The sequence below is a fragment of the Thunnus albacares genome, chromosome 17 (genome assembly GCF_914725855.1).
Source record: "Thunnus albacares chromosome 17, fThuAlb1.1, whole genome shotgun sequence".
In the NCBI taxonomy this organism is placed as follows: Eukaryota; Metazoa; Chordata; class Actinopteri; order Scombriformes; family Scombridae; genus Thunnus; species Thunnus albacares.
Window position 1 is genome coordinate 18098337 of NC_058122.1, and position 13039 is coordinate 18111375.

Consider the following 13039-nt stretch of genomic DNA (forward strand, 5'->3'; position numbering starts at 1 on the left):
CACACATGCCTGAAGACACACACACACAAACACAGAGAAAAGAGACAGAAACTCATCAAACTGTCCTCACAGTGAGCAGGAGGTTAGTTTAAGGCCACCTTGGTTGTTTGTCAGATTCATTCAGCATTTCTCTTTCAGGGCCCTTTTGAGAAATAAGCCACTGCCCTCTCTCCCCTTAATCACTCTGCTCAGCGCTCTCTACAACCCTATCAATTACTCCCACACTAATGAGTACAGCTAGGAACGCACACTCTCAAATACACACACACACACACACACACACACACGTATTGTTGGAGTACTGCAGGACAACTTAGCCTCCTCTGTCTCTTTTACAGTGCTGAGAGATAGTGTGTCCTCTCCAGCTCCTTCCGTCCTCTCCCCTCTCTGTTTTCTCCTTCTCTCACTTTACATTTTTCACAGTAAAGAGTCATCCCTTTCCACGGCCTGAGCAAAACCGCCTGCTTCTCATTCACCAAACATTTATGAGCCCCACGTCTAATGGTGCCCCTATACATATTAATAGAATTTCATTTTCAGCTACATCAAAGTGTTTCCTCTCCTCCCCTGAAAACTTGTCATATTACAATGCCATTATTCCTTCTACTGACAAACTCTTCCCGACAAGTCAACTATCATTTCCAGCGGCTTTGTGTCCAAAGAGCGATGTCTCATAATGAATAGGCAGTGCTGACTACATTTGTGGGGAAGAATCAATTTTATAAAGTTAAACAAGGCAGAGCCACAAAATGAATGAATGAATGTAAAAGTGGAGGATAAGAAGTTGCCTAAGACGCTCTGTAGAATCTCTACTGTATAACCTGACCAGGCCCTTTAAAAGCTGGTTCTTCAGCCACCTGCTCTGTGCATATTAACGAGATAAATCACAGCTGATGAAATAGCAGAGGCACAACACTAGGTCTAATGACTCTGGCATGGCTAGCATGGATAGCCCCAATGGAGAGCATTAGGAATCAATAATGATGTAGCACTCTGTCTGGGTGGAGGAGGGGGGACAGGTAGAGTTCTCTCACAGGATGGATTTACCGTGACTTTGTGTACATCTGTGTTAAGACTGCAGTGTGGGGTTTCCACGGCAATAAAAACACGCTGCAGCTGTGTGCATAGATCTGTGATGTCTTAATGGAATCCAGCAGCCAACAGCAGGCTGTGACAGTGTGAAATGAGAGTTCAGTTGAGCCGTTTTGTCTTGCTCTGTCCCGTTGGCAAAAACAATGCTATGTGGCGGGATGGCCTCGCAGGGCCTTTTGGCTCGATGAGATATGATTTGACATTTTGGAGGATGTTGTATTTTGCCAAGGAGATGCCACATGCAGCAACAGACACACATTCCAAACTGAGCTAAGCCATCAGAGGTGTGTGTGTGTGAACTCGGCTCTGGCTGTCACCTCACCATTTCAGGTGACTGGTAACATGGCGCCTGTGTGACACGCACATAGCAGGACCCCGTCAGACACAAACATCACCTACAACCATCAGCATGGCTGCACACATCATCTCAGCTGCTATGACACGCAACCTTTTACATATCATCTCTCTATCGTTCACCTCTTTGTCGACACAACCGACAAAAAAACATGCATCAGCCTTGGATGATGCCAGAGTGCCCAGCGTTCCCAGCCAGACGTGAACGATGGGGCATTACCAGAGCGATTAGCAGCAGCAAATTCAATTAATCTTGACAAATCTCTGCTGAGGCAGAACTGAAGAGAGCGACGCGCCCCCTCTCCTGGTAATTAAAAGTGGCCGAGTTGAGTGGCGTGCGGTGCGACGGTGACTAGGTTTTGGGATGAACAGTTCCAGCTCTGAATCTGAATGTGTCAGTTTGTATTTAGTTTGTCAGATGGGCACAAACACGTAGAGCAGCCTGCAGTGCGAGTTGTGTGCATACATGTGCGTGCATACTTGTTTCTATTTCTGTGTGGGTGTGTGACTGGGTGTAGTGTGGCCGTGTTTCTCCAGAGGAGGAGAGTGGCAGAGGACAGGGGTAATTGGCTCTTCTTTGTCACCTCAGACAGGCAGGATTTTCATCATAGAGGGATCAGCTTCCAATTTTCTAAGCCGCACCATACTTCAGATGCAATCAACAAAGTTTTTTTCCCAAATGGGGAGGAAAAATGCAAGTTAGCCGCTATTTAATCATCCCTTTGATTGCCTTGCGGAGAGAGAACAAGCTCCCTTGTGCAGTAAGAGGGGAAACAGACAAGGTTAAAATGCATGAGGAGGAGAAGGCAGGTACAACTAGGCAATGCTACCATGACCCTCTCTGGACAATATAATACAGAACACCATCCTTGAGCACAGGACTACGAGAGGACTAACAAACAAAGTCACGTCATTGAAGAGGGTCAATCTGACCACAGTGAATATCGACTAAAACGCAGGTGAACAGAGGGCAGAGGATACTCAAGAGGAACACTTGTTGCCACTTGGAAGGCTGTGAAGAAAAGATTCACACTAGAGAATAATCCCCAATGGCAAGAAACCCAGCTAACTTCTTCTTATCTGCAACTGTGGCTACAACCTGACTGCAAAAAGTCTCTCACAAGGTAAACTGAGGGCACAAAATCACTGAGCAGAGGAAGGGTAAAGACTGAAAGAATTGCTTTGGAAGTCCCTGAGCTTCACTGAGCCTCCCCATCTGAGCTGGATGGTTGGGTATTTTCATAATTTGTCCCACCTGTAAAAGAAAGAAACAACAGAGACAGCGGAAGAGACAGAATAGAATGATAAGATACTGTGGCAGATTGATGGACAGAGAGCAAAAATAGGAGAAGAATGAGAGAAACAGGATGATGGATTAAGATTAAAGACCTTGTAGTGTAGACTGGAAGTAAAAGAAATGCAGAATACAAAAAGAGAAGATTTTTTTTTTTAAAAAGAGGTGATATTGACTGTGAAAGATAATAAGCAAAGGCGGGATGAGTGAGAGACCTCAGAGAGAGGAGATGAGAAGGAAGAGGCAGAAGAAGAGAGCAAAGGAGGTTAGCGGCTTGGCATTGACTGTATCCTGTGGCTTGCCACAACATCTGCGCCTGAGGAAAAAGCAGAGAGAATCACCCATATCCCCAGCCTGATCAATCAAACAGTCCTTGCACCCCAGTTTCCCTCTGACCCCAACACCCTCAAATGTCCCTCCACCCCTTCTTGCACACCAATTCTGCTTCTACCCAGTGGAGGGGAGTACCAGTGCTCCTCCCCTCCAGCCAGGTGCTCCTGCACAGTGAGGGGATCAATGCTGAGAGTAATAATACATGAGAGGGAGGAGGGGAGACTGAGCGGAGATTTTCACATGAGCGAGGATCAACACAACACCATATAATCCTCGCTGTGCCTGCTCCTTTGGCTGTGTGAGTGTGCTCGTTTTTGTGTGTCTGTGTGCATGCTTGCTCAGAGGAGGAAGAGTCAGAGGGAGAGAGAAAGACAGGAACTGTGTGTGTGTGTGTGTGTGTGTGTGTGTGTGTGTGTCCCTTTTGCGAGCTAGACTTGTCTGTGTGGATGTGCAGGTGTGTGTGTATGTCACACCTGCCACGGAGCTCTGAGCAGTGCCGTGAGGAAGTCAGCCGTTACCATGGGGACATTAAAATGTGTGGCGCTCCAGGTCATGTGGTCTAAAATAAGCCTTTTGCTGTTTGTGTTAACATTCCTATTGTGAGGTGCAGCATACACACAACGCCCCCTGCCTCCCAGTCTCACTGCGCCCAATTTTAATTTTTATTGGAAATCAGAGGGACAGCAAAGGTGTTTGGCACCAGATAAAGGCAGTGGCATGCCCCTGGGTCAATCAGTGTGTGAGTGTGGGGCGGTGTGTGTCACACTGCTGTGAACGCCAATAAGGGCTGACCCCATGTTTGCAGTGGGTGTGCATGAAGTGCTTATCAGTCCCTGTGTTTGTGGAGCACCTTCCCTCATGTGAAAATCCCTCTCAGATACTGGTGCATCACTCTGTTGATGAAGAAAAAAGGTTTAGCGCTCTGTGTGAGTGTGTGCATGTGTGTGTCTGTGCAGTGTGTGTGTATGAGAGAGAAAGAAGAGAGAGAGATAGATAGAGAGAGCAGGAGAGGATGACTGTCTGTCTTGTATTGTTTGTGTTGAAAAAACAGCCAGAGAGCAAGTGTGCACGTCTGAGTGTGAGAATTTCATTTGTCGAGAGTTGTCGGGGGGGTTGAAGAGCGGGTAGGAGGTTCGGGTGGGGGGGTAGAGGGAGGGATGGGAGGGGCGGTGAATGGGGTGCGGGGGGTGGGGAGGTGAGAGGAGGTGACAGGGGTCTCAGTACTCACTGTAGGGAACACACTCGTACTGGATCTCCAGGTACTTATAAGTCCCTGGGCAGGGGTCTGGGAACACATCCGACCCCGCCACCACCACACACTGGGTGCGGTTATTACACCTGCGAGAGGAGACAGACGGAGGAAGGAAGGAAGGAAGAAAGAAAAGAGAGAGAACGGAGGAAGTAAGTGATTGCAGTGTCATTGTAAGAAAGACAAAGAAGAGTGGGTACAAAAAAAACATCTTCAGGGTCTAAAAGACGGAAAGAACGGTAGGGAAGGGAGTAATTTCACACTAGACTAGATCATGTGACAGCTGCACCCGAGGGGAGGTAGGAAACATAGAGGGAGGGAGGGGGGAAAAGGAGTGGGATGAAGGATAGAGAGAATGAAGGAGGGAGGGAAGAGGCAGAGAGAGGGCGAGTGACGTAAGAGGCTCCCCTCCTGGGGGATTGTGAGTGGGAGCAATTAGAGGTGAGAGAACAGGGAAGGACGAGGGGGGCTAAGGCAAATACTCTACACTACACACACAGGGAAAATGTTCATATGCACATAATACCTACATCTAAACCGCATCCCTGCATGCCTTCTCACGCTTGCACACCCCGAGAAAAACACAGACACACACACACACAGGAGAGAAGATACACATCGCCACACACATGTACTCACTCATTCTCATCACATAATCCTTCTCTATCCAGCTTTTAGCATTCTCTCCTTTTATATCTCAAATCTCTGCTGCACTCACTCTATCATCCCATCATTTATAGTGGTCTCTCTCCTTCCTTTACCCCCTCAGTTCTCTCCTCCACCCCTTGCCACTTGCCTCTCTCTCTTGCACTATCCCCAAGCTAGCACCCTGCGCCTCCATTACATGCGTGATGGATAGCTGGGAGAGGGCTTCCATTGATCTGAGCTCAGAGGAAGCAGATGCTGAGCACAAACGCAGAGGGCAGCTGTAGGAAGCACTACAAATACTCAACAATCCAAAAAATACCCATTCACATACACACATTCATGCATACACACACACACACTCCACCGTGTACATGCACGTCAGGATGCAGAAGTGTTTTTTTTTGCACAAGGATGCTGACTTCAGTATTCCACACAAGATATCAACACATCAGGAGGAAAAGCAGGGAATTCTGGATAAATTATGTTGTGAAATAGTATCTTGTTTCCCTGGCCAATAACAGGCTCTGACTCTGACTGAATCCAAACAGATCAATAGTTACCTCTGTGACATTATCTTGAAGGCGTCAGGCAGGTAGCACTGCACATTCTCCATCTGGAAGGGGTCCGCATCGCAGATCTTGTCATCAGTGCGGCCGTAGTTGGCCGTCTCAATCATGATGACATCACTTCCAGGGCAGCGCAGCTCGATCGGGTAGCCTTCGCACGCCAGCTCTCGACGCATCAAGCCGAAGGGCATCATTGACCGACTAAGAGCTGCAGTGGAAAGAGGGAGAGAGGCAAAGTTATTGATAATTCAATGAACCTTAATACTTTTAGGAGGCACTTTATTATTAGACCACATTGTAAATATGATGTGTAGTATTTGACACAAGCAGGCGGAATGAAAGTGGCTCCTATTGTCCTCATGTAAAACACAAATGAGCTATTATCGACTCCACTCCACTGAGCAGTAATATTTCAGTACAGTTGATGCACGGCCTGGCAATCCAGTTTTCACACTGGAACACCACAGATCACATATTGGCATGAAAGATTTGCAGCCATACCAGCTTCTCCAATGAGATATTGCACCACTTGTGAAACAAACTGAGAGTTTTGAGTGTTAACAAACTCCTAAACATGCAGGCAACAGCTTATAATACCCATCCCTACAGTTCCTCTGGGAAGAACTGTATCCTTCCTAGCATCCTTTAGTCTATTCCACTTCAACCAGGTGTATCACCTTAGAGAGGAAGTAATGGTAAAATAAGCAACAATAAAAAGAAAAAGATAATTAGTGTCTGTGTACACCTTCACCTCTGGTGTGTAAAGCAGTTGGACATTCACTGCTGTTAATCAGCTGTTTGAGAGGCATGACAATGTACTGTGGCCAACAGCGGGGCTCTGTGTGGAGAAGGGTCAGTGGAGACAGTGGGGTACTCAGGGTTAATCGCTAAGCCAGGCTGAGAGGCATGAAAGAGGGCTGCAAAGAGACGCTGAGAGAGACACACTCTACAACTGCATACCTTTCCAACTGCCTCTACATTCAGCCTCACACTCAAAATAATAAAAAATGGCTGCTGGCTTCCTTTACAGCCCAGGTGGAAACAGGGATACATAAAAAGAATAGAAACAGAGACAGTGCGAGTGATCTGGCAGTGAAGTTCTTTGTGGCGTTGAAGGACAGCCAGTGTTTCTCTGTGCTGAAAGCCCTGCCAGTGACTGTGAGCTGCTGTCCATGGTCCTGAATTGACAACTTTTCTTTTGGGAAAATAATATCCAAAGTGTTGGAGCTGCATCAGACACTGCTCAGCTGGTAGGTGTGGAGCTGTCCGCTGTCCTGAAGGAGCAAAGGGGTTTAACGGAGCTCTCCTCTGCATTGTCAGTAAGGAGGACATGGCATATATTAAGCTGATGGTGGGCATACTGTCAAATCTAAACAGGGCAGTGCTAGCTCTACTTAAGCAGGCTAGAATTTAGTAGCTCTTAAAAAACAGATGCTCTCACTGCACAGCATTTTCCTCTTCCAGACAGGCTCAGCAGCAGGTGAGGGCACTGAGTCAGCCTCTCTCCCCCACTACTGTTAGTGGTGAAACCCACAGAGCGGGGCTGTTTTCCCTGCCTGATACTGAGCTAGCACTGCTTAGGTTTCAGTCGCTGTCCATTCAGGAGGAGTGCCCATTTGGGTCAATGTCAATGTCAGTCATCCCAGACATGCTCTGCAGTGGTGTGCTACATGATTCACTGCCATTGGACTTGCTCATATTTCTAAATGCCACCCATTGATGCAGTGGGGACTTGAGTTCAGTTGTGTAACTAACGCCATTAAGGCTGAATGACTAGCACAGACAGACTTCAAATCTTTTATGCCTCGCCAGCATGCAGCGCCAGTGCCAAATCACAAAGGCCTAGATGCAAAAGCGCATACTAATTAAAGCACACAGAGATGCAAACAGCAGGCGAGGCCAGACAAACAAGTCCACACACACAAATGCAAAAAAACCCACACACTCACAGATGAGTGTGCACATTCACAGTCAAGCACACACATGGTTGCCTGCATGTATACACACACAGAGTCCTGGTGTCACAGTGGGATTACAATGCCTAGTGTCAGTGTGTGGCCTTGTTCGCTTAACTACCCTGTGGTGTAAGTACACAGCAGCGTACATCTGGCCAGTGATTAGAACCACACAGTGAGCCAAGAGGAGAGTAAAAACTGAAGGGGGCCAACAGGAGTGATAACACTCACTCCACCACACTGTGGACCAACACAACAGGAACATTAGCCCCCACTGGAGGGGGCAGATCACACGTTAAACCCACTATACATACCAAACACACTTTACATGGTAAATATTACTGCACTGCCACTGATCGCTAATACGAATAGCTACAGTGGAAAGGCTCAGCTCAGCTATCGGACAAAGCAGCCCAAGAAGGAGCTGGTTTAATTATTTGACTGTTGGTTGAATTAGTACTAGGATGTTTTGACAGTATTGAATAGACAATTCCTGCACTGTTTCTGACTGATAATGGGCCATTTCATGGCCAGTACTTATGCTGATCAGCTTGTGTTTGTGTAGATAATTTCAGTTTATTACCATCACTGTTATGTCTGCTACAGTATATCACCTGTAGCTCACTGACTAAGTGGTGACATTAAGTGTTTATTTTGTCAAACAGAGCAATCAGTCCAATTTTATGCAGAATTAAATGTATGAGCCTAAACTTATGACCTTTTTCAGATATTTCTTTTCCTGGCATGGCTGTTAGAGTATATATTTAACCATTGATCCAGTACGCTTCAGTGATGGCAGCAACCATGATAACTAGCCCATTTCTGGCACCACTGCAAATCTCTACCTCTACCATATTGTATCATATTTCACACCTATATATTTCCCAGTTTAAGATTTCACCGTGTAAAGATTTTTGAATGGCATATTCACAAATAAGTGTGGGACTTAACTTCAGGGACTCTGTGTATGCGTGTGTGTCTGGTAGAGAGTGTGTGTATGTGGTTGTGTGTCAGCCAGATGGCCTGAGGCCTAGCTGGAGCCGTGGCTGGCTCTGAGCTGAGCTGAGATGAGATGAGCAGAGGATAAGCTTGGACTGGCCATGGGCTACGATTGTCCTTCACTCTGCAGGAATCCATTAAGGTTTCAGGGTCTCTTCAGCCAACACACACACAGACGCACACACATTTGCACGTGGCCATTTAGTCGTGCCTGTCAGACTTATAATAGCTGGATGACAAAGTGTCTTTCTCATCAGCAGCCATATGCATAGGTGGATCTAATCCCTCATAGTGAGATTATGACTCATCTCCTGTGGTATATAAAACTGTGTTAATATCTGTTGTCTGCAAGAAATGGTTACCAATTGTCACACATACCGATAATGATAGGAGCGAATTCAATAATTATATGAGTTGATTTGCATGGACGTGGTGGTGAGCAAGAGTCAGACACACACACACACGCGCACTCATACATGCACACAGGGGCCTGGTGTCACTCCAGGGCAGCTGGTGTGAGGGGCTGAAGCGGTTGGCTTCATAATAGAAGCTCCATACAAATTAAGAGCAAGAGAGAGAACTGATTGGATTTGACTCATTATCCTCACACAGTAATTAAAGCCTGAGGGTGGATAGATGCTTGGACCCTCAGACAAGAACATAATTTTGCACAAGTCAAGCTAGTCTTTGCATACAATCATTCTTTCTCTATCATTACAGCTATCCACATCTATTGTCAGTCTCATGCACACACACATTTGCAAAGATTCACCTTAATTTGGAGATGTGCAGACATGACCCCCAACCTAGAGTAATGATCAACACTTGAGAAAAGTTGAAAGAAAATCTGGTTTGTTATATCGAGACTGACTCAGAGAGACTACATTAAGAATTCTGAAAAGTACACAGTCAGACAGACAAAGATTTCTCTTCATTGAAACATTACCAACAACTTTCTATCATCTGTGGTATGCTTTCAAACATAAAAGCACTTTAATTTCGTCTCCAACAATTTGACCCTGGACTGTGTTATCACAGACGTTCTATAGGTTTTTTTTTTTTCAGAAATAACTGAGTGAGATGGTTTGGCCTTGCAGGTAGCCTGAGAATGTGATAGCAGCTCTGCAATTGAGTCACAATAGGAGATTATACTTATGGAGTTCTGTGGCCCAAAGTCTGACTTGTTAGCTGGCTGGGTGACTGTCTTTCAGGGGCCGAAATGTGATCAGCCCCTTTTAGCCCCTCTGTCTGTTCCAGCAGGCATCTCCTAATGCTACTCATTAGCATAGCACTGAAGCATAGTGCCAGAGAACATTCATGCCAAGCAGGATTGGTAGTTGAGAAACTGGGCATGCTGCTGATGAGGTGGGATTCTTTTTATAACACCATCCTTAAAATGAACTTTCAGTGGCATTAAGGTTAACAGGTGAGTATCACCTTTTCACCCAGAGATAGCAGTGGAATATTAAAAGTATATTGCATACATCTACATATGCCCTCAACCTCAGCACTGGTGCAAAGAGCTAACTCCCTCGTGAGTTTCAGGTTAGTTCCTTAGTAAAGCTGGTGAAGAAGAACAAGTAATTTTACAGTCATTGGACAGAACTGAGAGGTCTCAGTGATGGGAGTTCCTCTCTAGCAGATAATCATCCCTACCAATTTCTCCAGTACTTTATCAGCTTAGCACTGTATCTTAGCAACTCACTTAGCACTGCAAGTTAGCGTAATGACTCGCTGGAGCATGGCCTGTCACCACAGACAAGCTGAGGCGATGCGGCCAGAACTGTCACATCCAGGCAGCCTTCAAGCTGAGGAGTTGTGACAAAGTGACATCCTGAGACAAACCTAAAGGCCTAACATGAGGGTGCAAGGGATGGGGGCTATGTGAGCTTGTGGGACTGTGTGTGTGTGAATGTCTATGTGGATGGGAGGGGGGTAATGCTGGCCTCAAAGCTAGGATGCTATCTCATCTCCTGTGACTCCTCCGCCTGTCTCCTACAGGCGAGGGAGACAGCGGAGACGAGATGAGGAGCGAGTGTATGGGGAGTCACCAGTCGCACTATAAGGTCAGAACACAAAGCAGCTCCAAAATGACACAGATCCACTGTGATGGAACTGAGCTAAGCCAACACAGAAATGGAACGGAAGAGCAAATGAGACAGGGTAACAATAGTAAAAAAGAGACCATCGACCAAGATGCTGGCAGAAGATGAACATGAGGACCGTTCTTTGTGCAGGCACAAGGTCACCGACATAAAAGGAGTGAGGCAGAGAGATTCGTGGGAGAGAGGTCCTAAGCACAGACAGTCTCTCGCCTCAGCAGCCCAGTCCTCTAACTGAACTGAATTACAGCACAGCCCATAACATTACATCATTCATAGGAGAGTTTAACAGTTCCCCCACTGGAAATGGGATACACACACCCTCATGCAACACATACTCATGCATTTGCAATGATGCACACACACACACCAAAATTCTTGCAGGCAGACAAACAGACACACACAAGCCCTAACCCTCATCCATCCTCAACCTCGAGAACTCTCAGTGTGTGTTGACAAACTTTGCTGTGGGGGGAACTAGCAGGCATAGCAGAGAGATTAAGACAGGCGGTTAAAAAGCCACTGAGACACAGAGCAATAGACACACACACAAACTTGAGGAGGGAGGCGAGACGGGACGTGCTCATACTGTCAAACCACTTCATTGCTGGCCCTGGCGCCTAATTATGCAATAAAAGCGCCTCAGCGGGAGGGAAACGGCATAGCCCAAAATAAAAATCAGCCTGCCTAAAAAATATGAGATTCACCCGGTGTAAAATATCCTCCTTCTCCCCAGGGAGGGAAGCAATGCTACAGGCTCAATACAACTCTGTTCTGTTCTGTTTCCAGCACATATAACAAGAGGCAGGCCAGTAGACAGTGAGTCAGACCTAGATTCACATAAACACTGTGGTGGAGTAAACTGCAGGTGCTGCAGGGAAGCAGCCACAGGGAAGAGGAGAGAATGGAGCAGAAACAGAGAAGCAGAGAGAGTTAAATGAGGAAGATGAAGAGAAACTGAAGAGAAGAAAGTGATAAGAACAAGGACGGAGAGTGAGAGATAATGTGTAGAGGAGGAAGGGGAGACTGAGTGAGTACCATGCATGGCCTGCTGTCAGAAAGATGTGTGTGTGTGCATTTGGAAGAGTTGCAAGTCGCATCCAGAGACCTGTTAGGAAAGATGAGTGTCAAAGCCCAGCCCTGCCGCTGCATTAGACACTTAATTAACCTCCTTATACTCTAAGCCAAAGGCTTGGACATGTGGCTAGTGTGTGTGTCTGAGTGTGTGTGTCTGTTTAGTATGTGTGCTTATTTTTACTGTGCATGTTTATAAGTCGATCGATCTGTGCAAGTATATGTATGTAGCTACAGTATACAGCATTTCCAGAGCTCCTATATCTTCATCTTTCATTCATGTCTATGACTTAAAAATAGAACCAGCTATAAAACACTACTCAATCCCTCTCATATTCGAATGCCATCTTGTTCACCTGTAATGCAGTAAACATACACTGTATGTTCCCCCTCCCTTTGTGTTTTTTTCTTTTTAACCCCAGCACCATCCCTCGATCCCTCGACCAATTTCATCCATCCGGAAACTCTCTCATTTACCCTACCCACCCGTCCTCTTCACCCTCCTCTCCTTCTTTTCATGTCTCCCTCTCGTCCTGACCTTTCACCTCTGGTTTTCCCTCTTCCCTTCCCATCCTTTTTCTGCTTTCTCACTCCCTCTCACCGTTTTACCAGCCTCTCCACTCATCATCTCTCTCCCTCTGTTTCTCTCCTCTCTCCCCCCCTTCCTACTCTCTCTGCCCTTGGCTGCCAGCCGTAAGCTGCTGCTGGTAATTATCAATCTGCAGTCCACAAAACACACAAGAAGCAAATGCACGCATTCTCAAACACATGACATGCTTGGCACATACACACCAGCATTTCTGCACACGCACACACTAGCACTCTCATACACACACACACACACACACACACACAGTCCTTCACGGCTACAAAGCCTCAAAGTTACGCAGCTAGGCCCTGAGAGAAAAGAGGCAGCTATCACACGACTGCACAAACAGGAACACAGTCCCCAATCCTTTATGTAGGAGCTTGTTTGCAGTACACAAATCAATGTACACAAACTAACATACCCCAACACACACAACTACAAGCAAACACAAACACACAAACAAAATGGGCACAAACACCCGTACACCAACACTGTGAACGAATGAATAAACAAAAAGGCACAGCTCCTGTATACAGGCGCAGACACATGAGAGAGGTGTGCGTCATCTTCAAAGGGAGGTTTGAAAGAACACACCGTCACTCTGCGCCGGCCTCTCCCTCCTTCTCCTGCCCGCCCCCGACTCCCAATATATGTTCAAAGGCCATCCATTAACCTTTCACTCACACAGGCCTCTCTGTGATCTACTGCTCTCAGCCAAGGGCTTTGAAGAGCACAGCAACCCCCAGCACCGGGGAAGGAGCGAGGGAGGTAGCAAACGAGAAAG

The 13039-nt window shown here is 46.6% G+C and overlaps 1 protein-coding gene across 1 annotated transcript in view; it reads right to left on the reverse strand.

Moving 5' to 3' along the window:
• adgrl1a (adhesion G protein-coupled receptor L1a) overlaps positions 1-13039 on the reverse strand; it is a 67273-nt gene that overhangs the window by 34355 nt on the left and 19879 nt on the right. Inside the window, exons 3-4 of the mRNA XM_044331893.1 lie at positions 5531-5744; positions 4302-4411 (exon numbers count right to left, since the gene is read on the reverse strand). Coding sequence (XP_044187828.1) covers positions 4302-4411; positions 5531-5744 — 324 coding nt within the window. The remainder of the gene's footprint in view (positions 1-4301; positions 4412-5530; positions 5745-13039) is intronic.